Consider the following 24,814-nt stretch of genomic DNA (forward strand, 5'->3'; position numbering starts at 1 on the left):
CTCCGAGATTGGCTCTCAGCGACTGGCACAGAGGAAAGACAGGGGGCCGCGTCTCGAGGTTGTGCTCTCACCTCTTGCACAGGTGGCAGTGAAGCATGTCCTGCTGCAGGTCCGGGCGGAAGCACTTCCCGCAGAGCGGACATAGGTCTCCCTGCTGCTGGTAGCAGCTGTCACACACCAGGCAGTTGTGGTGCCACTGAGGGCTGGACCGCACCCCGCACTCGACACACACTCGGCAGTTCTAGACACCAGGGCAGGGGAACAGAAGGTGCATATTATGCATCTGTACTGCATTCTGGGGAAACTTTCTGGAATCAAATACTTGTAATTAGGCTTTTATTTTCATGACACTGATTCAGGTTATATGCTTTTGAAAACGCAGTTTGCTTTGAACATCAGAGACACCACTCAATTTGCACTAAAACCTCCAGGGAAATGTAAATAGGGCTAGAAATATCCAAGAAAACAAGTGAGGAAGAAAGAAAACCAAGAACAGAGCAAAAGCACAGCACATTCCAGAACCAAGGAGCAGGTCATTCCAGCCTCCACTGAGAAAGCAAACCTCATGGGAAGGGGCCCTGCTTGCTGCCGCGCAGCCTGGGAATGAGAACCAGGCATCCATGTAGACGCAGCACCAAGACCTGCCCGAGACGGCTTGGTGTGTGACACTGAACATCACCACCCAACACCACAGCTCAGCTACGGCTTCTCAGGACAGACTGGCACTGCTATTCTCAAAGCAGAGCTGCACACAGAGCAGGGTTGGGGTGGGGGTGACGAAAGCCAGCGGGGCACAAGGTGCCTGCCTTAATACCCAGGACCAGCTGACCACAGGCTCTCACAACCACTCCAACTTCCCAATCAAAAAGCCAACATGGGCGCCCCTAGTGGCGCAGCGGGTTGAACACAGCTCTGTGAAGCTGTCCGCAGCCTCTGCAACACAGGTTCGATCCCAGCTGGCCAGGGAGATGCCCACATGGCGCAGCAGACCTCTCCTGTCTTGCCCGCTGCTCCCCTCAGCAGTGTATTTCAGTCAGTCTGCCTGTTCTGTTCCCCGCTCTGTCTCTGGTGAATCCTCTCACCCTCCTGCGGCTCTGACCTATACCCTGGTTCTTGTACAATAAATCTTTTTTTTTTTAAGCCAACAAAAATAAGAATGTGAAATTATTAGGTTGATAGGAAAGAGATGCTCACCCAAAGAGACACCGGAAAGAACCACAGATCTGCTCATGTTTCACAGATTTAAAGCAAATTCACTCATACTAATGCCAAAAACCTACATAATTAGCAAACAGACTCCAGAAGCAAATTAGGAAATAGAATACGCAATTTTCTATAATGTGTCTACAACAGATGTGCAGGTAGAGTTTATATAAGAAGCTTAATGATGATTAAATAAAAAGTCTATTAAAATTTACCATATTATTAGGCTTGAAAAGGAAAAATAAGCAACTACGGTGGCGATGAAAACCTGGGCCTCCCTGGTGGTGGCAAGGGATTAAGACGCAACTATGAAGCTAGCCACAGCCCCTGCAGCACGAGTTCGATCCCCAACCAGGCAGCTACCCACATGGCGCAGCAGACGTCTCCTGACTTGCCTGCTGCTCCCTTCAGCAGTGTATTTCAGTTGATCTGCCTGGTCTGTTCCCCACTCTTGTCTCTGGTGAATCCTCTCACCCCCCGCCCCAACACCTCTGGCCTATACCCCAGTTCTTGTATACATAAATAAATAAATCTTTAAAAAAAAAAAAAAAAAAAGAAAAGAAAACCCATTCCTAACAACCACCACTCCGCGGAGAGGTCGCCCTGAGGGGCCCGCACCTCTGACACTGCAGCATCTTCCAGCTCACCCTGCAGCAAGGCCCCGCCTGGAAAGTCAAGGGGCAGCGCAGGGAGAAACCAGAAAACCAAAACCTGAGCAAATGGGGCAAGACGGTCTTTTCGTGAACTGTTTGCACAACTGCACAGCCAACTGGAAAAAGGCACCTCCCAGCCCCCGCGAGGGTCAACCTCACGCAGATCAGAGAGCACAGTGAAAACCCCAGCCTTGCACATGTTAGAAGAGCCAAGCACTCCAGAAACCCCAGTGTTTAGGGAGGCTTTCTAAATTTTAGTAAAAACATCCAGAAGCAACAGAATGAATAACCTGACTACATAAACTTGCAAGACAGAAAAATAACATTGGCACGTGACTAACTGGAAGAAAATCCAGGCCTCATGTAAGGCAGGGAAAGGCCGCACACACCCAATATATTTACTCTTGCACGGGAGGTAGAGGGAAGTCACACGCGGGAGCAGAAAACTCACAGATAGGTAAAACTGACCTGTTAGGGACTAGCTTCAAGCAACAGAGAGAAAATTAAACACAGAGGTGTCCAATTTTTCACCCAGGACAGGCAACAATTCCAAGGGTGAACAGGACAGCATGTGGGATGTAGGGAGCGAAGTTCTCTCAGACATCACTGGTGCAACGCAGGGTGCCGGGCCCTGCCAAGGGAGCCTTTCTCTCTATCCAAACAGCAGACACACGTGCCCAAGACCGCAGCCCCACTTTAGGGGTGCATGCTCACCCCAACAAGAGACATTAAGGTACAGAGGGGAAACGACCCAGCTATCTACGCAGGGACACCGGCTGAATAGACGCCAGGGCGGCGGCGCGGCTGTCTTACAAATAATGATAAAAAGAGGCACGAAGATGTCGTCTGTGAACTGCTAAGTGACTGCCAGGTTTTACCAAGGGAAAAAAGAGCCTATGTAACACACTGCTGGGAAAGGGAAATTAACAATACAACTGCTCCCCATTACAAAAAAAAATTCAGGAAGGAAACAAGTGAGTTAAGGAGCTTTTATGTACATTCTTTAAGTAGACCTTTTTATGTAACTTTTGAAAGCATGTTGCTATCCTACACAGTGAAAAAACTAGCATCAGAAAAGGGGATAAAACCCAGGGCTGAGAGCCAGTCTGCAGGGGTTTGCTGGGCTGTGCTACTGAGGGAACACGCTGGGGCCAGGATGCTCACTAGGGAAGTGGGGGCCTCACTGGGGAGGGGGAAGTGGGGCAGTTACGAACCATGTGACATGTGTGGGTGCACAGTGCTGGGGTGTGTGAGTGTATACACGCAGACATGTCCTGTGCAGCCTGCTGACCTGGCAGCAGCAACATGCCTCTGCAGGGAATCGCCTGCAGCCCACCCTGCAGGGGAGCTGATGCCCAGCCGACAGGGAAGGAGCCTGAGCTGGGAGCACCCGCCCTCAAGCATGCAGAGCTCCAGTAAATGGACAGGGCTGACACACAGACGTGGGAGCCAGCTGGAAGGAATGGAGCAACTTGAGCATTTATTACGTTACTTAAAATAACAGAGACTCCTGAGCCAACACAGACAATGTGTACAGAAACCACCATGTGGAAGAGAGGCGGTCTCTTTGAATCAGGAGAAGGAAAGGGTGTTGGAGAGCTGGGAAAACCTTGCTTTACAGCCCCAGGTAAAAACACACACCTGCAGTGGTCCTAAAATCTCAAAGGGAATTCTGGGAGCAAAAGATTTACCGAGTCTTAAAAGTGCCTGCTCAGCACTGTTTTACAAGATATACCTGAAGAGAATAAACCACAGTGGAGATCAGGTAATGGGAACTGGCATCACCTGAGGAAGGTAACGCACCCCGGCTACATAACCACAAATCACAGACACATGGGGCCCCTACAGGGGGGTGAGGGTGGGGAGGGGGCCGGGGGCATCCTGGGAGTGTAATGAATAATGAAGAACTCTGTCAAAACAGACAAACCAGCACTTACGAGTCAAGAGACAAGGCAAGAAAATGGACAGCCCCACCCCAGACTAGATCCCAGAAGCTTCAGGGAAGGGGCGAAATGCCAGATGGGACTAAAGCGAAATCCGAATGGATCAGATAACAATACCATATCTACGGAAATGTATGAAGTTGGTAACAGTGCTGAATGTGTAAGAATATCCCTGTTACTAGGAAATACACCCCGAAGTGTCTCCCCCAAGAGGATTATCTGGACATGCACTTCAGCCCGGGTCTCAAATCCCAAACCCCTGGGGCGGGGTCAGTACTTTTAACATTCTCTCCATGAGGAAAACTGGCTTAGGAACGTGTGCCACAGACCCTTAAGAGAACCTGGAGAAACGGAAATGTGACTTCACAGCCTGATCTTTAACCCACATTCTAACGCTTCCAAGAAATTAAACAAAAAAGAAGCAAGCAGCGGTGTCAGCATGCTGTGAAGGGCTCCGCCACTGTGTGCGAACAGCACGGGACTAAGACACGCAGGGCAAGGTTCTCAGAGGACACGCGAGAAACAAGCCAGTAATTCCGGAGGCATTTTCAGAGAGAAGGAAAACCAGGGCAAAGATGGTACTGAAGAGCCACAAACAAAAATTATATAGGCGTTATAAAAATTACCTAAGACTATAAATAAGGTGTTTTGTTTTGTTTTTTTTAAGGCAAAGTTAAGCAACACTTCTCCAGCCTTTCCACGGGCCTGGTTGGAAGCCTGCCAGTGGCGCTGGAGTTCCAGACAACACCAGTTATCACAGAACCAAGATCAGACACATCCTGGGAGATCCTCCAAAGAATGACAAAAACAAAAGACTTTTCAAAAACTTTCAACCAGAAAAAATGACTAAACTTTAAAAAAAAAAAAAAAAGTTTTCATCCATGATACAGTAAGCTGAGAAAACTGGGGGGGGGGGGGGGGGAAGACCTAGGCAGAATATAAAAAAGTCACAACATGAGCTATACCAGGTTTCTATGTGTGAAGACAACAGTGTCTCAGGTACGTAGGATTTCAGAAAATTTATAATGATTTTAACAGGAGCATATCCAAGACTCAAAACAACTGGGGTCAAATGAGATTGCAATTAGAGGAAATTGATTTTCTGCAAAAATAAGGACAAAGTTTATGGTCTGTGTTAATTTCATTAAAGGAGACAAAAGACAAAAAATATTCCCATGTCTTAGTTTTCAAATGGAAGTAAGGGAGGAAAAGTATTTTCAACTTTTATAACAACATTCATAAAATAAGGTTCTGAATTGCAAATCATTGCAAGAAATAAAAGGAACAGAAAAAATAAAAGTTTGCACTAAAGCAGTCAAGCATTTCAATGATAACCATCATTCTAAATAGTTAACTCCATTAAGCCTTTTTCAAAAGACACATTTAAAATGACTCTTAAGGCTCCAAAATAAAAAACAAAAATGTGAAAAGCTCACATTCATCTGGCAAACTAAAGCCCTATGTGGCCACATTGTAAGGCAAAGCGAAGACCTGGTCCAAAAAAGGAAGGATTACACAGGATAAAGCAGCTTTATACTAATAAAAAGCACATTATATTAACACGCCAGCCTAACCAACCACGAACAATTAACTTTAATAAAAACGTGAGACACAAGAAGAAACTGACATGGAAATTATAGTGGCCACTTTATCGATAACCAAGGAGGGGATCCAATTAACTCGTGAAAAGCTAAGGAAATAGGATCCGGTCTCAAAATAAAATTAGTACACGAGAATACTACCCCTTAACGTCACTATTTCAAGTACCGAACTGTGTCAAGAAGAAAACTGCAGTGCTTAAAACCTGGAACCTCCCCCTTTCCTGGGGACCACCCTGTTACAAAATGACGTGACTAAATAGGATTAAAGGAGAAATGAGCAAGATTAAGCACAATCTTGAAAAAGAAATCTGTTAGTGGCTCAGAAGTACAAGGATAGAGCTACAAGTTGGGGTGCAGCCAAAGCTACAACAAACAGTGCATTTATAGTCTTCAATACCCTTTTATCCGTAGGAAAGTAAGGAAATTACGAACCCAACGTCCTGTTTCAGGCACGCAGACAGACAACCGGGGCCAGAGGAGCGGAGACCAAACCCGAGCACCCGCAGCCGCCCGCCCCAGCGAATCCGCGCGCCCCGCCGGGCCCCGCCCACGCTCACACCTGCCGGCAGTTACCCGGCGCCGTGAGGCCCCGCCCGCCCGCCAGGTGCAGAGCCCGGAGGCGGCCAGGCCCGCGGGCGCCTGACTCCACCAGGAGAGGCTGAGAAGGCACGCAGCCCGCAGCCCCAGGGCCGAAGCTCCGCCCAGGGACCAGCAGGGGAGCACACAGGGCGATTCTCCTAGGCAGTCAGTTAACTGAGAACTGGACATTAATCACAGAAACGCCAATCTGAATAAGTGAAATTCAACCTTCTGGGGTGCCCCTGTGCAGACTTTGCTCCTGCCAGCATTTGTGTTTATGACGACGTCAGTCCCACATGTGGTCAAAGACAGGTAGGTGGAAGACTCCAGATGTTTGTTACACAGTAAAATCGTGGTGGCCTGGGATGGGGGAAGGCCTCATCACCCCAGCAGCGCCTCAGCAGCACATAATGAGGTGCTCGAGGGCTGGGGAGCCATCATTCACGCCCCACTCAACACGGACTTCCAGTTACAACCTATGTTCAAGGGCTCGTTGTTGTGCTTTGAGATCTGATTGTCCTGAACTTCTAAACAGTCAAGGCATTATAAATAGTTTTTAATACAAATACTGATAACAAAGGCCATCTTTATACATCATTATTAAAAGTCAAAGAAAAGATTTCACACTGAATCCATGCTGAGAAAATATTTTTGTTACCTCCAATGTTGGCAATTTACATTCAAAGAAAATTTACTTGTTAGATTAAATTAATATTCACTTTTAAATTCTATTTATTTTAAAAGCCAGTATAGTTATTGTCGATAAAAGAATGCATGCATAGCTTCATGTCCAGTTTATAAGATTCAGATTTTAAAAACTAAGATTTCCCACGGAGGGTGTACAGGGATGGCCTGGGTCCAGAGCTGTTTCTCAGGATCTGTACCCTAATAATTGAAAATCACAGCAAGAAATATTCCTTTGCCAGTGTAGACAGAAAACCCTGGTAGGATGAAGCACTGGCGGAGACTCCGCATATGTGACAGTAGCCTGAGTGTGGGTCCCAAGTCACCTCCACAAGTCAGTCAGTCAACTGGGACGATTTGTTTCACCACTGGGCCTTGGTCAGCTCTCAACCTGGAGTTTATTAGTTCACCTATGCATATGTCAAAGGAAGCACATGTCCCTCTGATTGACGACACCTAGAGAACATTCCCAGAAAGTCCAAGTAAACACTGTCTGTGAACACCTTCACACAGAAAAGGCTGCATTTGGTCACTTGAGAATTAAAGGCAAACCTGAGTTACTCTTATCTTCTACTTGCACTTAAAAAATTCCAATTTTTTTGTGCTTCCATGGACAAATAATATCACATTTATTGTTCTCTACTTAATTCTGCACCACCTCTGCCTAGTGTATGGAGGTCAGAGCCTCCGTCAACCCTGGGGAAGCTGGAGACCAGCACACTGCACCCCAAGGTCATAAGATGAGTTCAAAACAGGGATGAGGGAGGGCCAGTGACTAAAGGAATAGCTGGAGAAGGTTAAAAGTAACTGCAGAGTCATCTTCAAGAGCTGCTATCTTGCTTAAGCAATGAAAAAGAAGTCTGTAGATATTGTCTAATGCTCAAAAACAAGAGCAACCTTAAAATATCTAAGTCAAGGGCCTCCCTAGTGGCACAGGCAGTTGAGTGCAGCACCATGAAGCTGTCCACAGCCTCTTGTAGCCTGGGTTTGATCCCAGTCGGCTGGGGAGACACCCCCATGGCCCAACACACCTCTCCTGTCTCCCCGCTGCTCCCCTCAGCAGTGTATTTCAGTTGGTCTGCCTGTTCTGCTCCCTGCTCTGTCGCTGATGAATCCTCTCACCTCCCACACATCTGGCCTATACCCCGGTTCTTGTATACATGAATAAATAAATCTTAAAAAAAAAACTAAGTCAATAGTCACAAAAATTACTACAGGGGAGATACAACATACCCAGATACAATGATTCCAAATGTTTAATACAAGTATAGACGGAAACACATGCCCACAGAAATATACATACATGTAAGATCACTGTAAAATCACCTCCAATCCAATGTAATGCATTTCAACTCTGGATTTTAAATAAATTGAAAAATCTACCACTGTGTTTCAGTCTCCTCAGCGGGGGATGCTATTTCAGAGGGTTACTGGAATGACTTAAGATAAATCATACATAGACAGCTGCTGATCCACAAAGCACCATACTTGTGTCAACTGATGGTGAGTGTGTGTGACGGTGTGTGACTATGTGTGTGCGTGTGCGTGCGCACTGTCCACAGGGAGTGATTCCTTGGGGACACTGAAGGGTAAGGACATGTTCATTTTCTTAAGGGTGATGATGGTTTCATGTGTGTCAAGTTACATTACAGGCCTTAAGTATGTGAGTGTCCTGTTTGCCACTGATACATCAGCAAAGCCATTTTGCAGAGCTGATGGCAATGCAGATTCAAATAGGCACTTGGCTGGTCTGCTCCTCAGGAGAACCACACACATATTTTTCTTAAAAAAAAAAAACAAACTACTTACTTTGCATTTCCAGCCGTTGGTCGGCACAGACTTCATAACTGGCTGAAGGCAGAAAGTGTGATACCCTTTGTCACACGTATCACACACTAGCATCTTGCTGTCTTCTCCCGATTGTCTAAAAAATAAGACAGCATGAATGATGCCTCATCTTCCAACTCTGCACCATAAGTAGTCATGAAAAGAACAGGTCCTGGGAACTGCCTGGTTCACAAATACCTTGGTGTGTGATTTGTCTGTAAACAGCTACTGATAGAGGCACTCCTAGGGGCTGAGACAGACAACTCCCAAAGGCCTCTACAGTGTTCCCCTTACTGAATGCTCCCTATGGTGAACCTGTTTTAAGTCTTTTCGGCTTCCTCCGATGAATGAGGGGTTAAGGTAAGAGAAATGACGAATCTTTGTACACATCTCCTGTCCAACCATGCTCACGGGAAGGCGCTATCGCTGACAGCTGACGCCATGTGGCAAGGAACCAGCCAGGCGGGGGCATGGTAAATGGCAAAGATGCTGTTCTAGCTTGAGAAGACCAAATCTGGCATCAGACCTCAGCTTGTGTTCAAATTGCTGCACTTCTAGCAGTGTGGCTCCTGAACGACTTAGTCGAGTTTCCAGGTATAAAATGGGGATGATAATCAAAGATTACTGGGAGAATTAAATATAATCCTGCTTGAGGAGCGCCTACTATCCATTAAGCTATTACTGCTAAGTAAATGGGCATAAGAATAATTTGTCATAATCATTAAGAAAGGTTAGGTTTAAAAGCCTAAAACCTTTACCTACCAGCTCTTCTCCCACCACCACCACACCCCCCAACGCCCAACATGATCTCTGCCTTGATTCCTGACTATTCATCACTCTTAGATACCAAAAATTTAATACAAGAGGAGGCGGAAAGAAAATCTGGGGAATGCATGAAGAGGAGACAAAGGAACCTCTGAAAAAAAACTGAGGATAAATAGAAGCGAAAAGGAACATGGGTTAGTTGGCCTCTAGTATGTCTTACTCAGTTTAACATATTCTACATATTAAATTGCCTGTTTCAGCTCTTCAGCTACATGGAAAGACGTAGAGGAAAAACAATTTTTAGGAATTTCTCATATTCTTTCCCAAGAAACAAGGCACCAAATCAATATTGAATGGTATCTTAATTTTTACCCAAATATCAAAGCACATGAGGCTATTATTCCACATAATTCTAGGATATTGATGCTTATTGTGATCAAATTAAACTAGAAATAAAACGGACTTCAGCATTAGGCTGGGCCTAATTCCTCCTAGTTACAAAGTCCTCAGCATTGTGATCAATTCAAATACTGCTGTAGATGTTGGTGACATTCCCAAATCAGCACGCTGTAATTAGTAGCATGAGAGAAAAAAAAAAAATCTCAGTAGAGTATGGAGAAATGACCAAAGGATGGGAAGTGACTGAAAAGGTAACCACTGTGGACACCAGGTGCCACGGGGAACATGTGAGAACCCGAAGGGCACTGTATTTCAGACGCTTCTAGAGCCTCTGCCTATAATGGACATTAAAGATATCACTGATTTTTCAGGTCACTCTGAAAACTATCTCCAGAGTGACAGTATATTCTCCTGCTAAATTTCTTCCCCAGTCTCCCTCAGAAGAGGTGGCTTTATTTTGCTAATGCTTATTCGTTTAAGTTGTTAATTCATTTAAAGAGTTTCAGCAAATTTCAGTTCGCTTTTTAGGTCACCAGAGAAATGTAAACCTTTTAAATTACTTTAGACTTGTGTCAGAGTCACACAGATATGAAGAAATACCCACTGCTGTTTTAGTTTAGACATGACACAGGCGTGAGCGGGAGCCCCGCAGGAAGCGCACGCTCTTCAGCACCATGCGCAGGGCACAGCCCCTGCTCACAAGCCCCTCCAGCACAGAGCACACCCAGTGGTGGAAACGGGGACTTACTTGCAGTTCTGGCACACCTTGCACTCGGGACATTGCCACCCTGCCCGTTTCAGTGGTGTGGCCGCTATGTCCAGGCACAGCCCGTGGTAGTGCTGCCCACAGGTGGTGCAGAAGAACTGGTCCAGCAGGTCCCCCGGGCTGTCGCACACAGCGCAGTTGGCGTCTTCCTTCGCTATGGTCACAGTGGAACAAGGAGAGCGCTTATGAGAATCAGATATTGACCTGACTTTACAGTTTCAAAATCACTCAAGGAAACTGGCCTGGGAATCTTCCAGGCGCTCCAAGTCGTCCACACTGAACTGACATTCAGTCAGAATCAGGCCTCCATAAACTGCCATGGCCTCGGGCTAGTCACATCAAATCTCAGAGGGTTCGGCGACTACCTGTGCCCGCTGCTAATGGAGGCCACAGTGGCTCCTACCTAATTCCGTCTCCCCAGCACTAGCGAGGTGAGCATGCTGAGCACCTGGTCAATGCCAGTTGTGCTTGCTGGAGAGAACCAACCAGGAAAATACCAAGTGAGAAACACTATGCAGTACAAAACAAACATTTTATTTGGATGTTAAATATATTGTGAAATGAACAAAATCAGAGACAAAAATTAAGAAATGTTAACATCAGTTAGATTAAAATGTGCACAAGCAGACTAATTTTTATTCAAATCATATAAAGTTTTCTAATACTGGGAAATAGGAAGGAGAACATTAAAGGTGAACACGACATCTTATACACAAATACTGTACGTCAGACACGAGTCAATGTTCCTCTATATGACCTGTCTGTTGTAGAAGCGTTGAAATCTACATAATTATGGACATCATGTATACCTAAATGTGGATTAGGAGAAATGGCACTGTTTAATCCTTTTACCATCTAAAGCAAAAAATAAATGTTAAATATAAACTGCCTTGTCAAGTACACAGTTTAAATTCACGCATATCACAAGATAATAAAGAAAATAATGTAATCTAAAATTATACCAATTTGATGACATATGTAACTATAACTGACACATATGTTCTCATCTAAATGGTCTGACTGGTGGATTACCTTAAAAGTGTTTTAAATTGTGTTTAAGTCTTCTCTCTCTAGCTCTCTCTCACATCTCATCAGTTCTCTCTGGCTATAAACCCTCTTTTATCCACTTCCTTTTTCCAATCAAATATGTCTAAACAGTAATAATCTATCCCTTGTATTTCCTATAGAATTGGCAAACTGACTCTACAGACCACAGAAATCTGGCATACAGACTTTTTTAGAGTCCTTTAAAAATGGCAAAAAACATTCTTAGTTGAGGGAATTGCAAAAACAGACAGAGCATGTAAGACTGAAACGAGAGAAACAAGGCTGGAGCTGCACACCCGGGTGAGGTGAAGGGGCACAAGCTGAGGGATGCCATCGATGATTGGGGCCGGGAGTGAGCTGACAGCATCCTCCAGCTGCAACCCTGTGAAGCCCCTCACTGCACACAGAATGAAATCCCAACCCCTTCCCTTGTTTGCCAGGCCTGGCCATCCCCTAGTCGACAGCACCTGCCCGGCACAGTGACCAGCTGTCTGTCCATGACCATGCCTGGCACACCCCCACAGCCTGGGCAAAAGCTCTGAATTCTGCCTGGAATGTCTGATCTTGCCGGGCAGGCTCCATGCCCTTCCACTTTCCCTGAGAGGCAAAAACCGCTCAGCAAGTCCATCTGGCTCTGGCTCCTGAACAGACACTTGATGCTAAATTCCTGATGAGGCTGGTGAGGCTGGTGTACACTTGCATCCATAGAGGAAATAACTTTGGGGCCCTAACCACCATTGACCTATGACAGAACACCCCTAAAATTATTTCTTATGAAAATTTTCACCTTGTTCAAAATGCAGTCTTTGTTGGGCTTCTTTCGAAAGAGGTCCATGTTTGACTTGAATCTTAGGTAAGAGGTACAATAACTAGCTTTTCGTAAAGCAATTAATACATACAAGGTCTAACGCTACATGACTTTCATTAATTACTATCATTAAACCACTATAATAATGCTGTCAAGCTATTCTCACTTTTAAAACACAGGTACGCACTTGGTGCTCTGGCACACAATTAGGACAAGTAGAGATGGGTGCATGACCTCATGGAGACTTCGCACACTCACATTTACTGTCACACACCCCACTGCTATATTCCTATGCCCTGGGATAAGCATCAGAACGCTGTGTGCTTAGATGATTAGGACCCTCGAGGAAAGGGACTCAACTGGGCTTTCACTGTATACCGCTGGCTTACTTTGAGGGCTTGTTTTTCTATGCTGCAAGGCAGCTACGTGTAGTTTTTTCCACTGCTGCACTGTGTGTCAATCCAGTGTCCGGATCCAGTGAATTCTTGCATTTCACCACTAACCAGGTGACTGCTCAGATTCCCTCCTTTGTGTCCATGGCTGGAATGCTCTGGAGCCAAATGTGTGGCTTAGTTCTAACAAGTGTGTGCTTATGCTGGACGTCTGTTCTCACCATTACCTTCACATTTAGCCTCCCTGATTTTCCAACAGTCAAACATCCTTATGTCTGGTGTACCATCCCCGCTGTGCAAGTACCCTAATCTGCAAGGGGCAGCGCACGGCACCAGAAACTTCAGTGCAACCTGCAGCCCTGTGCTGCCAGCACCCACCTGCGCCCGCCTGGCAGCAGACCACCTCGCCTCCTGCCCCTTATCTTATTTTACAAAGTGATGTCTGACCTCTTACATGTAAATGAGATATACACTACTAGAACAGTCTTCAGCAGAAAATATTAAGTACTACTTTTAGTACATTAAATAATAAAATTTCTGACATTAGAAACAGTTACATAAAAGTTTGCAAGATGTTTACTGATGTCTAAGGCAGAACTTAGTACAAAGGCTGCTACACTTCAGATTGTTTCATACCCAGCAATGTTTTCATTTGACTGGCAAAGCGTATTAAACCAAGCAGAATATAATCAACTTTGTGAACTTAGTGAAGTAATTCATAGCATGACCAGGGTTTAATAGACTACAATCCAAAACACTTGTTTATAAAGGTTTAAATCTCATATTAGCCTAAATACAATTTGAAATTTCAGTTTGCTTTCCTTTAATTTACGTGTGTATCGTGATTAGGGGCAGTATGCTTAGCATACAGACATAAAATAATTTTAACTGAAGATGAAATTATAACACTGGATAAAGATAAAAATAATGATTAGGAACTCTAATAGCACTTGAGGTTAGTTTCAGCTGAAGGAACAATATTTATGTTCCCCAGAGCAGGAAAAGAGCCTTTATCAACATTGCTAAGAAACAGGTAAGAGTTAACAATTAGAAAACTAAGAGGTGACATGAAAAAGATTGAATAAAATGTCACAGAGATTTCGCGATGAGAATGGAAATTCAGTTTCCCAGTAGGGGAAGACCCCAAGCAGGCATGCTCACTGGAGATACGCAGAGTTAAGAGAAAGAAACAATCTCTGTTAAAGGATAAAGTAGGGGAAGTTATAATTTTCCATATAAAATAAAATTCAATCATTTAAACATTCTCACTTAATTACAAAATGCTGCGTGGCACAGGAAAACCGAGGATTACAGGTAACCAAGGTGGGCAGCGGAGCAGCAGCCCCAAGATGGCCACGTGAGCAGCAGGGCCTGGTATGCGATTTCCAAGTATTTCAAAGGTGTCCGGAGTTTCTATTAATACACATCCTGAAATAACACCTGAGCAGATCATCTTTCTAATTCTCCAACTGGGTGGTTTCCCTTCCTAGTGCCTGGCTCCACCGTGCACACTCGGGCGCTGTGCGCACTGGCCCTGCAGCTCCGGGCAGTGTGACCTCCTGCCCCGTCAAAGGTCCTTCTCTGCAAACGGGCCTTCCCTGGGGGGTCGGGTCCCCGCCAGCAGACACCCACGGTGGGCTGGGTCTGGAACACACCTGTGTGTGAGCAGTGGCCCCAGAGTCTTTCCACATTACTTAGATAATGTTTCTAAAGTGAGAACAAAAACACAGCACACAAACTATCTTTGAATTTTTAAAGAAATGATGTTTTCGGATTTAACGTCAGCGGCAAGCTGATACCAGCCCCCAGCCCCGGCAGGGGACCCCTGGTGTTATCAAGGAGGGGTGCCATCACCTTCCAGTAGGGCAGAACAAAACGCAAGGCATCCGCGCGAGCACTTACACCTGTCGGGGGCCTGGTCGATGTGCTCGGGGCAGAGCAGAAAGCAGCGCCTGGCGTCCTGGAAAGTGCCGGCCCCCGCGGCGCACGGGTAGTGGTAGGCCCGGGCACACTTGTCTTCACAGCATCGGATAGTGGCTCCAAGGTGCTTACAAAATGCACAGCGCTGTAGGGCAAAGGAGAGACGGATCTTTAGGAAACTTGACTCAACAGACACTCAACGTGGGGCTGGGGAGGTTCACGTGAGCACTGCTGCAGGGACGAGCCAGCTCTGCAGGGCGTGGGTTAAGGGACAGAAAGCCAGAGAACCCAAAGATCTCTCAGTTCAATGCTCGACACTGTTCCGAGGCATTGCTGCCGGCTAGAACGTCAGCTTCATGGGGCTTTTTCTTTCTAGTACCCTTGTCAAAGCCGTACAGTGGAACATCTTTGTTAGTAGTGTGGCTTAGCAGCACCTTTCTCCTGAAGGGTTACTCTGATGATATTTAAGTTCCACAGTCCAGAGGTCAGACAAATGCACAGCATTTATAAAACCTCTCCCTCTCCACCTGCTGAAAAGCCACTGTGACGTAAACTCGTCAGTCACAGACCAAGCGGACAAAAGGCAGGCAAGTTGCTGGAGGGACGGGCACACACCTCACCACAGCCATGCCCTCCCCAGCATCATCTGGGCTAGGAACTCACAGGCAAGCATGGTCCCGGCTGTCCTGCCCACGCCCTGCCCCGGCCTGCCCCTCCAGCCCCACGGGGAGGTGAGAGCGGAGCACGAAGCCCCACAAAGCCACGAGAACCAGCCGAGGCGGCCGGGAGGGCAGAAGGCAGAGGAGCCACCACAAGCTGTGTTTCCTCACCGGGCCCTCCTCAGGAGGGTGACCCTGCTCTTCCCTGCTCTGCTGAGCCCACTGGGGTGTCGCTGTCTCTGGGGAGCCTCAGCAGGTGGCCTGCGGCACAGCAGCCCCAGGGGAGGCCTGGCCGGCTCACAAGGCAGCGTCACACTCTACCAGAAGCCGAGACCTGTGAGCAGAGGAGATGGGTCGTGCTGTCTTCCCATCTGTGTCACAGAAAGACCCTGGAAAACGGGGTTCTCAGTGCCAGGTGGGTCGCTGACCTGCTCATGCAGCTTGAGAACAACCCTGGCGCAACAACTGACGTCACATGGACAATCTGGGAAAACCGAGGCTCCTGTCATGGGGTTCGCTGGTTCTGGCCCTGCCAGTAAGCCAGAGAACACCCTCATTTTACAAACGTTATTAATTTCAACGTTTTCCTTGTAAGCCTACATGGTACCATGGGCACGAGCTCCTCCTCAGCGCCGCCACACCGTCACGTCTCAGCAATCCAAGTGTGATTAGCAGCATTTTAGTTTTATATAATGGCCACAAATTCACATACTAATATGCATTCTTTTTGTTTTTTTTTTTTTTATTTAAAGCGCTATTGCATTGGAAAGACCAAGAAAAAGATATAAAGTCTTACATTCTCTTCATTGCTAGAGGAGAATAACCAGCTTTTCCCTAAGTGAACATATTTTTATGCCATGACCTCCCAAGGAATCGAAACAGCTAGTTCATAACAGAACCAGAATTAACAGTATGTGTGCACGGCACAGGCAGGCGAGACAATGTTGGGGAGGACAGCGAATATATGTGTCCAACCAACTGCTGGAAAATTTTTACATTAACTTATTAAATATGAAATAATTATTTTATATGTATTATTGTTAAAATCAAGTTCCTCTAGGGCCTCCCCTGGTAGCGCAGTGGTTGAGCGCTGGGCTGTGAAGCTGTCCGCAGCCTCTGCAGCACCGGTTCGATCCCCGGCCGCCGGCGAGGGTCCCACATGGCGTGCAGACCTCTCCTGTCTCGCCCGCTGCTCCCCTCAGCAGTGTATTTCTTTGTCAGTCTGCCTGTTCTGTTCCCCTCTCTGGCTCTGGTGAATTCTCTCACCCTCCCGCACTTCTGACTGTACCCAGTGCTGGTATAAATAAATAAAATTAAAAAAAAAAAAAATCAAGTTCCTCCATTATTTTTATAGCATATGGCAAGTTGGACAAGTCTTTTGTGTTAAGAATTTTGGCAAATGAACTACACTGACATATTTAAGTGTATAATAAAGAAAAATAATTTAAGCTGACCCTTCCCCACTGTCCTTATCATTTTAGAAACATCAACGTGTTCTCTTCATCACATTTGCAGTAGTAACTGACCTGACATTAGCAAAACCTCTGTGAGTGCTTTTGGGACGAACCCAAGTACTAACTCACAATGACACAGAAGACACAGGGGTGAAGGAAGGAAAAGAAAGTGCCAGCAGGTTGAAATGATCCCCCAGACCATCTGTGCTCGTGACATTGCCAACGAGGTGTTTGGCAAAGACCTAGAGACTACCCTATCATTTTGAAACAAATAAACAGCACTAGTAGAAAATTTGTAGAAAAAAGTTTTTCACAGAGCCTCCCTGGTGGCGCAAGGTGTTAAGCACCGCACTATGAGGCAATCTGCAGCCTCCGCAGCACAAGTTCCATCCCCAGCCATCCAAACCCACATGGTGCAGCAGACCTCTCCTGTCTCGCCCACTGCTCCCCTTAAGCAATGTACTTCGGTCAGTCTGCCTGTTCTGCTCCCCACTCTGTCTCTGGCAAATTCTCTCACCCCGCCCCCCGCATCTCTGGCCTGTACCCCAGCTCTTGTATGCATAAATAATCTTTAAAAACAAAAATTTCCAGAAAGAACTTCTCTAACAACTTCTCTAACTCTCATCACCTACCACATATTCAAAGTCAAACAAATATAAATCAGCTAACAATAAGAAAGCTAATATTTGGGGAGATGAAGGTAAGGCAAATAGGGCTAATCAATTTATTGGAATCAACATCCCAAACTCCTAGAGAGCATATTGTTTGTATTTCTACATTCTTTAATCGTTCAAAAAAGAGGAGAAAAAAAGGAAAGTGTTACAGTATCTTTTGACATTAGTTCAAGAACATACTCCGGGGCCTCCCCTGGTGGCGCAGCGGTTGAACGCTGGGCTGCGAAGCTGCCCGCAGCCTCTGCAGCGCCGGTTTGTTCCCCGGCCACCGGCAAGGGTCCCACATGGCACGACAGACCTCTCCTGCCACCCGCTGCTCCCCTCAGCAGTGTATTTTGTCAGTCTGCCTGTTCTGTTCCCCGCTCTGGCTCTGGTGAATCCTCTCACCCTCCTGCGCTTCTGTCTGTACCCAGTGCTTGTATAAATAAATCTTAAAAAAAGAAAAAAGAATACACTCCGGATGCCAACAGTTCACTAGACAAAAGAAAGGATATTTCAAATCTATAACACAAAATAAACAGAATAACAAAATTTCAGAGGATTAAGGTTAAAGATGAGTTATGAAACAGTAACAAAAAGTTTTACTTATTTCAAAGGCCACTCATTAATTATCAAGTATTTATCCCGTATCAACTATGGCTGGTATGCTAAATGCTCTAAGAAACTTCAAATATATTTAGTTTTTTCACACACCAAACTGTATCAAATCTTTTACCTAACTTTTCTCCTTTCAATCAGCTGGGATTCCTCCAGAATGCAGCTATAAATAGCAAAAGTAGGAAGAGAAAATAGCAAAATGAAACGAAATGAGAAACTGTCCTAAAAGGTCTCTTGTGTGTTTTACAAGAGTATCAGAAGGAGTTAAATAGGACTACAATCAGAAAATTTATTCTAGATGAAACTATCTAATAAGAGTTGGTACCTGCTGAGCATAATCTCCACTTAACAGATAAGGGGGGGAAGACAGAGCCTCAACCTCAACTCCACTAAAAGCTGCACCCCACAAAGCACCTTGTTAGTGTGTCACATTTCCTCCAAGACAGAAAACACCAGATTCACTTCAATGTGTCTCACACCTAGCAACACGGGGGTATTTTTTTATATTATAAGGATTAAGGGAAACTCCTAGGAGCCTTCCCCCTCCACCAAAAAAACATCATTTACAAGGAAAGGTGAAGTGTTGCTTATATTAGCAACACTGAATACAAAAGCAAAAAAACAGCAGTATCTTCCCAAAGTCTACAAAAAGTATTTAAAACTAAACTTTTAACATTTGCTGAGTGAATAGTCAAGTCCATAGACAATAACACAAAATAGTTCAATAGCACCTTTCAAAATGCGCAAATATGGGCACACACCTTACACATATACATGCAAATATATTCCATGTATACATGTGTACATATTAAAAATCAAACAAATTATAAGCTAAGCGTGCGTGTGTGTGAGAGAGTGAGCTTGGGGCATAGTGGCATAGCAAACTCAAAAATAAAGAGCTGGGATAGAGGAAGAGAAACAAAACTATTAACAAGCAAGCGGGTATAATGCTGGTTGCAAAGAAAATAGGATCTGACAACAAAGCAGCAAAAACAGCAAAGATAAAGTTCACACTAAAAATAAGTCTTACGTCACAGTGTAAATTCCTACAGACCAACCAGCCATTAAAGATTATGTATCTAACAAACTTCTATGCCATCCTGTATAAATTCATGGATAAATTATTCGACTTTCACAGAGCTCTCAGAAGAGGCTAAATAGACATGAAATATTCAGTGACAATGATCAAGCTTGATTCAAATTTACACAAAATACACAAATGTCTCTATTCTAAAAATATTGAGAACACATATACAGTCTGTTCAAATGTATATAGAATTTAAATTCACTATATAAATAACCATTAAAAAAAATTCACATTTGAACCAGATATTTGATCATTTTTCAAATTAGGTTTTTTTTTTTTAAAGCAAATACATCCTAATAAAATGCTAACTATAAATTTGCTGTAAGGATAAGACCCCAAATCATCCACTAAGCAGAATGAAACTCCCTGTTATCTAATAGCAGTCTTTTAACCAAAAGAAAAACATGTATTATTTTTCAAATGATTCAGTAAGAAACATGTCAACGTGTTTGAGATGTGATAAACGAGGTTCAGAGGAAAATATACACAGCTTGAAAAATGCAAAACACAAGACCAAAGAATAAAAATATGAAGCTAGATTTAAAAATTGAAGCCAGTAAGAGTCAGCAAATGGTTACAAGGTTAATCATCTAAGGTAAAGTAGTAAAATTTAGGAAAATGTTATTAATGAGATTCAGGTGTTTAAGTCTCTAGCCAAAGAACTAGTGTTTGCTTATAAAGATATGCCTGAAGTAGAAGTGAGTAAAATGAAAAACCACCCATCAAATCATTTTGCATCTAAATGGGCCTGAAGTAACGAGTTTCTTGATGAGTGATTTCTTCTTGTTCTGGCCCAGTTAACCATCTAGTGTGTATACTACTAAACATACATTCAAATCTCCGCTGACAAGAGAACAATAAACAACACCCCAAAATCAAGTGGAGACTGCAGAGAATGAGGTCCTCCCCTCTCCGACCACCATACTGCGGCTGCCCACGAATCTTCCTACCCGTGTCCCAACACTGCAGACCAGGCCCAGGCTCCTCAACAGGATGCCTTCGGGGGCAGACTCCACCATGGGTTCCTCCCCTCAGGGGTGCCTTCGACCCCAAGGGGTGCCACCCAACCTGCAGCAGGAGAGCCAGCAGGCCAGAGCTGCTGCCACATGGACAGCAAGCAGGTCCTGTGGTGGGCATGTTGGGTCACCCCCCAAGACCAGCTAGTCTAATCGCAGGATTCAAGAAAGGGCGGCTTCCTCAGGCTGGTAGCAGAAAAGGCAAGTTAAGTTTCCCCAGCGCCGGCCTGGCAGACAGGTGTCCTGAGCCTGCTGAGACCCAGAACAGAGCACAGGTGAGCCAGCCCATGAGGGCCAAGCACAGAGGAAAGCCACTAGGTGACGTGGTTTTCAGCCATCAGATTGAAGGGGGCCATTCCACAGAGAGAGGGAACAAACAGAGCAGGCACCTCAAAGCCCTCCATGGTTCGATCTCTGCTAACCACGACCACATTAAAAATTTGCTTTGAATTTCGCTTACATTACCTATGGTCTTCCCTACTCAACACTGTGAAGTGAATAAATGTTTTCAATTCCATCTTAGAAATGAAGACACGAAACCTCAGACTTTCCGAGAATGCGCCTTCTCCCAATGAGGTCAGGAAATAGCCAGATTCCTAGCTGCTACAGATATGTGTAAATCAGAAGCCCTGAATAAATATCCCCGTGATATCTATAATCTTTAACATAACCACAAATAAAACATGAGTAAATCTGACTGTATAAAACTGAAACTTTTCTATGGTAAAAACACACACATCTCAGAGAAAGTCAAATGACCAAAAATAAATTTTTTAATAGCTGGCATTTTGATATACTAAAGGCTAGGTATAGTGGATATAATTTTAAAGATGTATTTATGCATACAAGAAGCAGGGTAAAGGCCAGAGGTGCAGGGGTGAGAGGATTCACCAGAAAGAGTGGGGAACAGAACAGGTGGATTGAATTAAATACTCTGCTGAGGGGAGCAGCGGGTAGAAAGCAGAGGTCTGCTGCACCCTGTGGGTAGCTCCCTGGTCGGGGATCAAACTCGTGCTGCAGTGGCTGCGGACAGCTTCATAGATTGCATCTTAACCCCTTGCACCACCAGGGAGGCCCAAGTGGATATAAATTTATATAAATCATAAAGCTTAAAATCTATAAAAATGAGTATAATCTTAAAACACAATCTTAGAAATGCACACTTTACAGAAGTGCACATGAGGAGCCAAGTTGGCCGCCAGGGGGGCCTGTGACACAGGGTTTCAAGAGTGTAATTCCACCCCAGCAGCCAGGCCAGGCAGCCACAAGAATGACCCTGTGCAAGACTGACAGCCCGTTTCGGGCAGGTATCAATGCTCATGGGTGATTTAAAAGTTAGACTCCCTGGCCACACTCAGAGCCAGGGAGTGAGAGAAGAACTGAGCTGGAGTTCATCATTAGTCAGTCAATTAATGCAAATTTCACTGACTGCCTTCTGTCTCATTTACACAATCACTCTCATGTAGGTCCTAAGAAGGCAGCTACCTCTGGATGAAAATTCCAGGAGCTACTGCTCCTCAGAGTCTACAGAAGAGATACACTAGAACACTTACAAGACATGATTCAGAACAGCCCCAAAATGCTAAGTTCCCACTGCCCAACAGGAAAGCGGGTGAACTATGGTGGTGGAGGGTAAATGAGTTCATCAGGCTTTTTTACACCCTCCTGCCACTAGTGTGGATGCCCGGGGCCCAGGGGTGTGGGTGCGGGGCACGAGCACCTGTGACTATGGACACCTGAGCCCAGAGAGCACGTGTGTGTGTAAGTGCTCACGCCTGTGCCGAGAAGAGGGTGAAAGGCGGCGGCAGCACAGCTGAGAAGACCACTCTTAGCGGCGAGACCCCGAGGCAACAGAAGACCACAGTGACGCCAGAGACACCCAGGAAAGCTGACGATTCAGGGGAGCAGGGAGGGATACCTCTGGGTCTGTTTTATAGCTGAATCACACGTGTGCTGTGAGAATACGAGGCAAGTCTAGGGTTTGTTTCCCATGTGCACATACTCAGTCATACCGGCATCCTGCTTGGAGTTACCCCTTGGGCTGTCTGGCCCCTTGGTCAAAAATAAACCACATGTTGCAAGGAGATACTTTTAAAAATCATGAATTCATATGGGTATTTTCCATTTAATTCAACGGCACTTTATAACATACATTAACTTTTTTTTTTTTTTAAGATTTATTTATTTATTTATACAAGCACTAGGTACAGTCAGAAGTGCGGGAGGGTGAGAGAATTCACCAGAGCCAGAGCGGGGAACAGAACAGGCAGACTGACGAAATACACTGCTGAGGGGAGCAGTGGGCGCAGCAGGAGAGGTCTGTCGCACCATGTGGGACCCTTGCCGGCGGCCAGGGATTGCACCGGCGCTGAAGAGGCTGCAGGGCAGCCTCGCAGCCCAGCGCTCAACCGCTGCACCACCAGGGGAGGCCCCACATGTTAACATTTTTTTATTGCCCTGTCCTATCTATAATCTTTTAATTAATTTTCCCCCTAGCTGAAAAGGTAAAAGAAAAATTATATGCCTGTGCATGGATTTAAAAGAATCCAAAACAGGGCTTCCCCGGTGGCGCAGCGGTTGAGCGCTGGGTGGCGAAGCTGTCCACAGCCTCTGCAGCGCCGGTTCGATCCCCGGCTGCTCCCCGGCCACCGGAGGAGAGTCCCATATGGCGCGCAGACCTCTCCTGCTGCCCGCTGCTCCCCTCAGCAGTGGACTTCAGTCCTTCTGCCTACTCTGCTCCCCGCTCTGGCTCTGGTGAATTTTCTCACCCTCCCGCACTTCTGACTGTACCCAGTGCTTGCATAAATAAATAAATAAATAAATAGATAAATAAATAGATAAATAAATAAATCGATAAATCAATCTTTGTATAAATAAATAAATAAATCTTTTTTTTTTTTTTAATCCAAAACAACCATTCTGGTATAAAACATTCAAAGCTAGTAGATCAGTAATGAGCTTTAATATTATTACTGTGTTTTTTTTTGTTTGTTTTGTTGTCTGTTTTTTTTTTTTTTTTTTTTTTTTTCCAGCACCTTTGGAGTCCACTTGTGGTTTGCAGCTAGTTGGAGTGGCTGCAGCTGCCAGCTGAGACCAGTGTGACAGGCTCAGTCCAGCGACGTAGAGGTGCGGCATACTCTGCTAGCAGAGAATTCCGCCCCAGCCCAGCAAACATACTGCCTGGCCATCTAATTGGATAATGACAAAACCCAGCCCACTGTGCCTCTGAGGGGCTACACACATAGCCTGCACTTCTCCTTCCTTGTGGCACTATGACAGGTGTGTGCCGGCAGTAAAAGAAACGGATGATGTGGGGGCATAACTGCAAGGCTCCAGTGCTGATGAGCCATCACGGTCAGCAGCATGCCCAGCAGCAATGCCAAGCACACACAGCCTCTGCAGCAGCTGCGTCATGGGCCACCGCCGGAGCAGCAGACCCAGAGATGGCACGCCAGTGCCTGAGTGTGGCTTCGTCCAGCAAAGCTTTACTTACGGACAACGAATTGTGAATTTTCTATGCTTTTCATGTGTGATGAACTACATTGTCTAACACTTTAGCTATACAAAAACATAAAAGTTATACTGGTATAAACATGGGCGGTATAAACGCAGGTGGGTAGACCGGATCTGACCTACAGGCTGTTATTTGCAGGTTTTAGGGGACCCAAGTCTACAGTATTAAATGGCCCCTAACCCTATCTTCATCCCAAGTGTACAGTTCGCCAGAAACTGCTTCTCAGTCATCAGCTGGTCTTTTGTAAGCAGGGGAAATGTCTCTAGGGAAAGAAAGTTCAAGACTGGCTGACCTCTAGGCACAACCCTCCCCGATGGGTTTTCACTCCCTCAAGTCCTCACCTCCCTGCCCTTCTCTAAGGCCTTTAAATATTTCATTGAAAAAAAAAAAATATTTAGCTTTCTAACTGTCCTCGGGGTAGAGCTACCTAACACAAGCTTCCTGCTGCAGGTGGCAGTGGAAGCAATACCTGCTCTGCAGACACCACGCCTGGCACGCTTATGTCAAGCCACAGGGTGCCACGCGTCTCTGGACAGTAAGCACACAAGCACAACGCAAAGATGGTGCATCTAACATGCTCCCAGGTCGAGCCCTGGGACTTCGTGCTAAGCATCTGATGAAGTGACTCCATAATTGATCTTTGATGCTGTCCCTATAGCATTTTAGAGTGAAGAGATAATACAATTTCTTACTGTGCAAAAAGAAAGAACTGAGTCCAGACAGGCAGCATGACATGATTAAAGTGTCAATGACGTTAGCGCACAACGTCAGAAAAAGAAGGTTCCTGAAACCCCCCCATTTAATAATGTTTTCTTTAGACAATTCTTTTAGAAGCCCTAGTAACACAAACCCCATTTCGAATCATTGGCCAAACCTCCTTAAGTATCAACCCAGATGCAGTAATTCCTAGTACACTTCCTATCATTTTTATCTCATGCCACAATCACCTCTTCATGTTCTGCTGAGCCGCGACCAAAGGATCACGCTCCCCTCGTCTTCTGTCCTCTGTTTAACGTTCTCCACTGGTGGTCTGATCTGCTGTCACTGACTCCAACCCAGACATCGGGTCCCAACAATTTTCGTGAGTTTTAAAGCTGAGCAATTTCTAACCAATTTCCCCATTTGCTACGTAGTCAGGCTGAAAACGACAGACCCCTACCTGCAACCTCCCACCTCACTGACCCCTACAACATTCTACCTTCTCATCTCACATATAAGACCCAGAT

At 45.4% G+C, this 24,814-nt stretch overlaps 1 protein-coding gene across 11 annotated transcripts in view; it reads right to left on the bottom strand.

Annotated features, from left to right (window-relative positions):
* Nucleotides 1-24,814, bottom strand: part of KMT2C (lysine methyltransferase 2C) — a 181,217-nt gene that overhangs the window by 82,976 nt on the left and 73,427 nt on the right. For all 11 annotated transcript variants that reach the window (XM_037516187.2, XM_037516195.2, XM_037516170.2 and 8 more), the window contains exons 7-10: nucleotides 14,570-14,732; nucleotides 10,403-10,574; nucleotides 8,473-8,587; nucleotides 72-241 (exon numbers count right to left, since the gene is read on the bottom strand). In XM_037516187.2, the coding sequence (XP_037372084.1) occupies nucleotides 72-241; nucleotides 8,473-8,587; nucleotides 10,403-10,574; nucleotides 14,570-14,732 (620 nt within the window). The remainder of the gene's footprint in view (nucleotides 1-71; nucleotides 242-8,472; nucleotides 8,588-10,402; nucleotides 10,575-14,569; nucleotides 14,733-24,814) is intronic.

Source organism: Talpa occidentalis, unplaced genomic scaffold, assembly GCF_014898055.3.
Source record: "Talpa occidentalis isolate TD23 unplaced genomic scaffold, MPIMG_talOcc4v2.1, whole genome shotgun sequence".
NCBI lineage: Eukaryota > Metazoa > Chordata > Mammalia > Eulipotyphla > Talpidae > Talpa > Talpa occidentalis.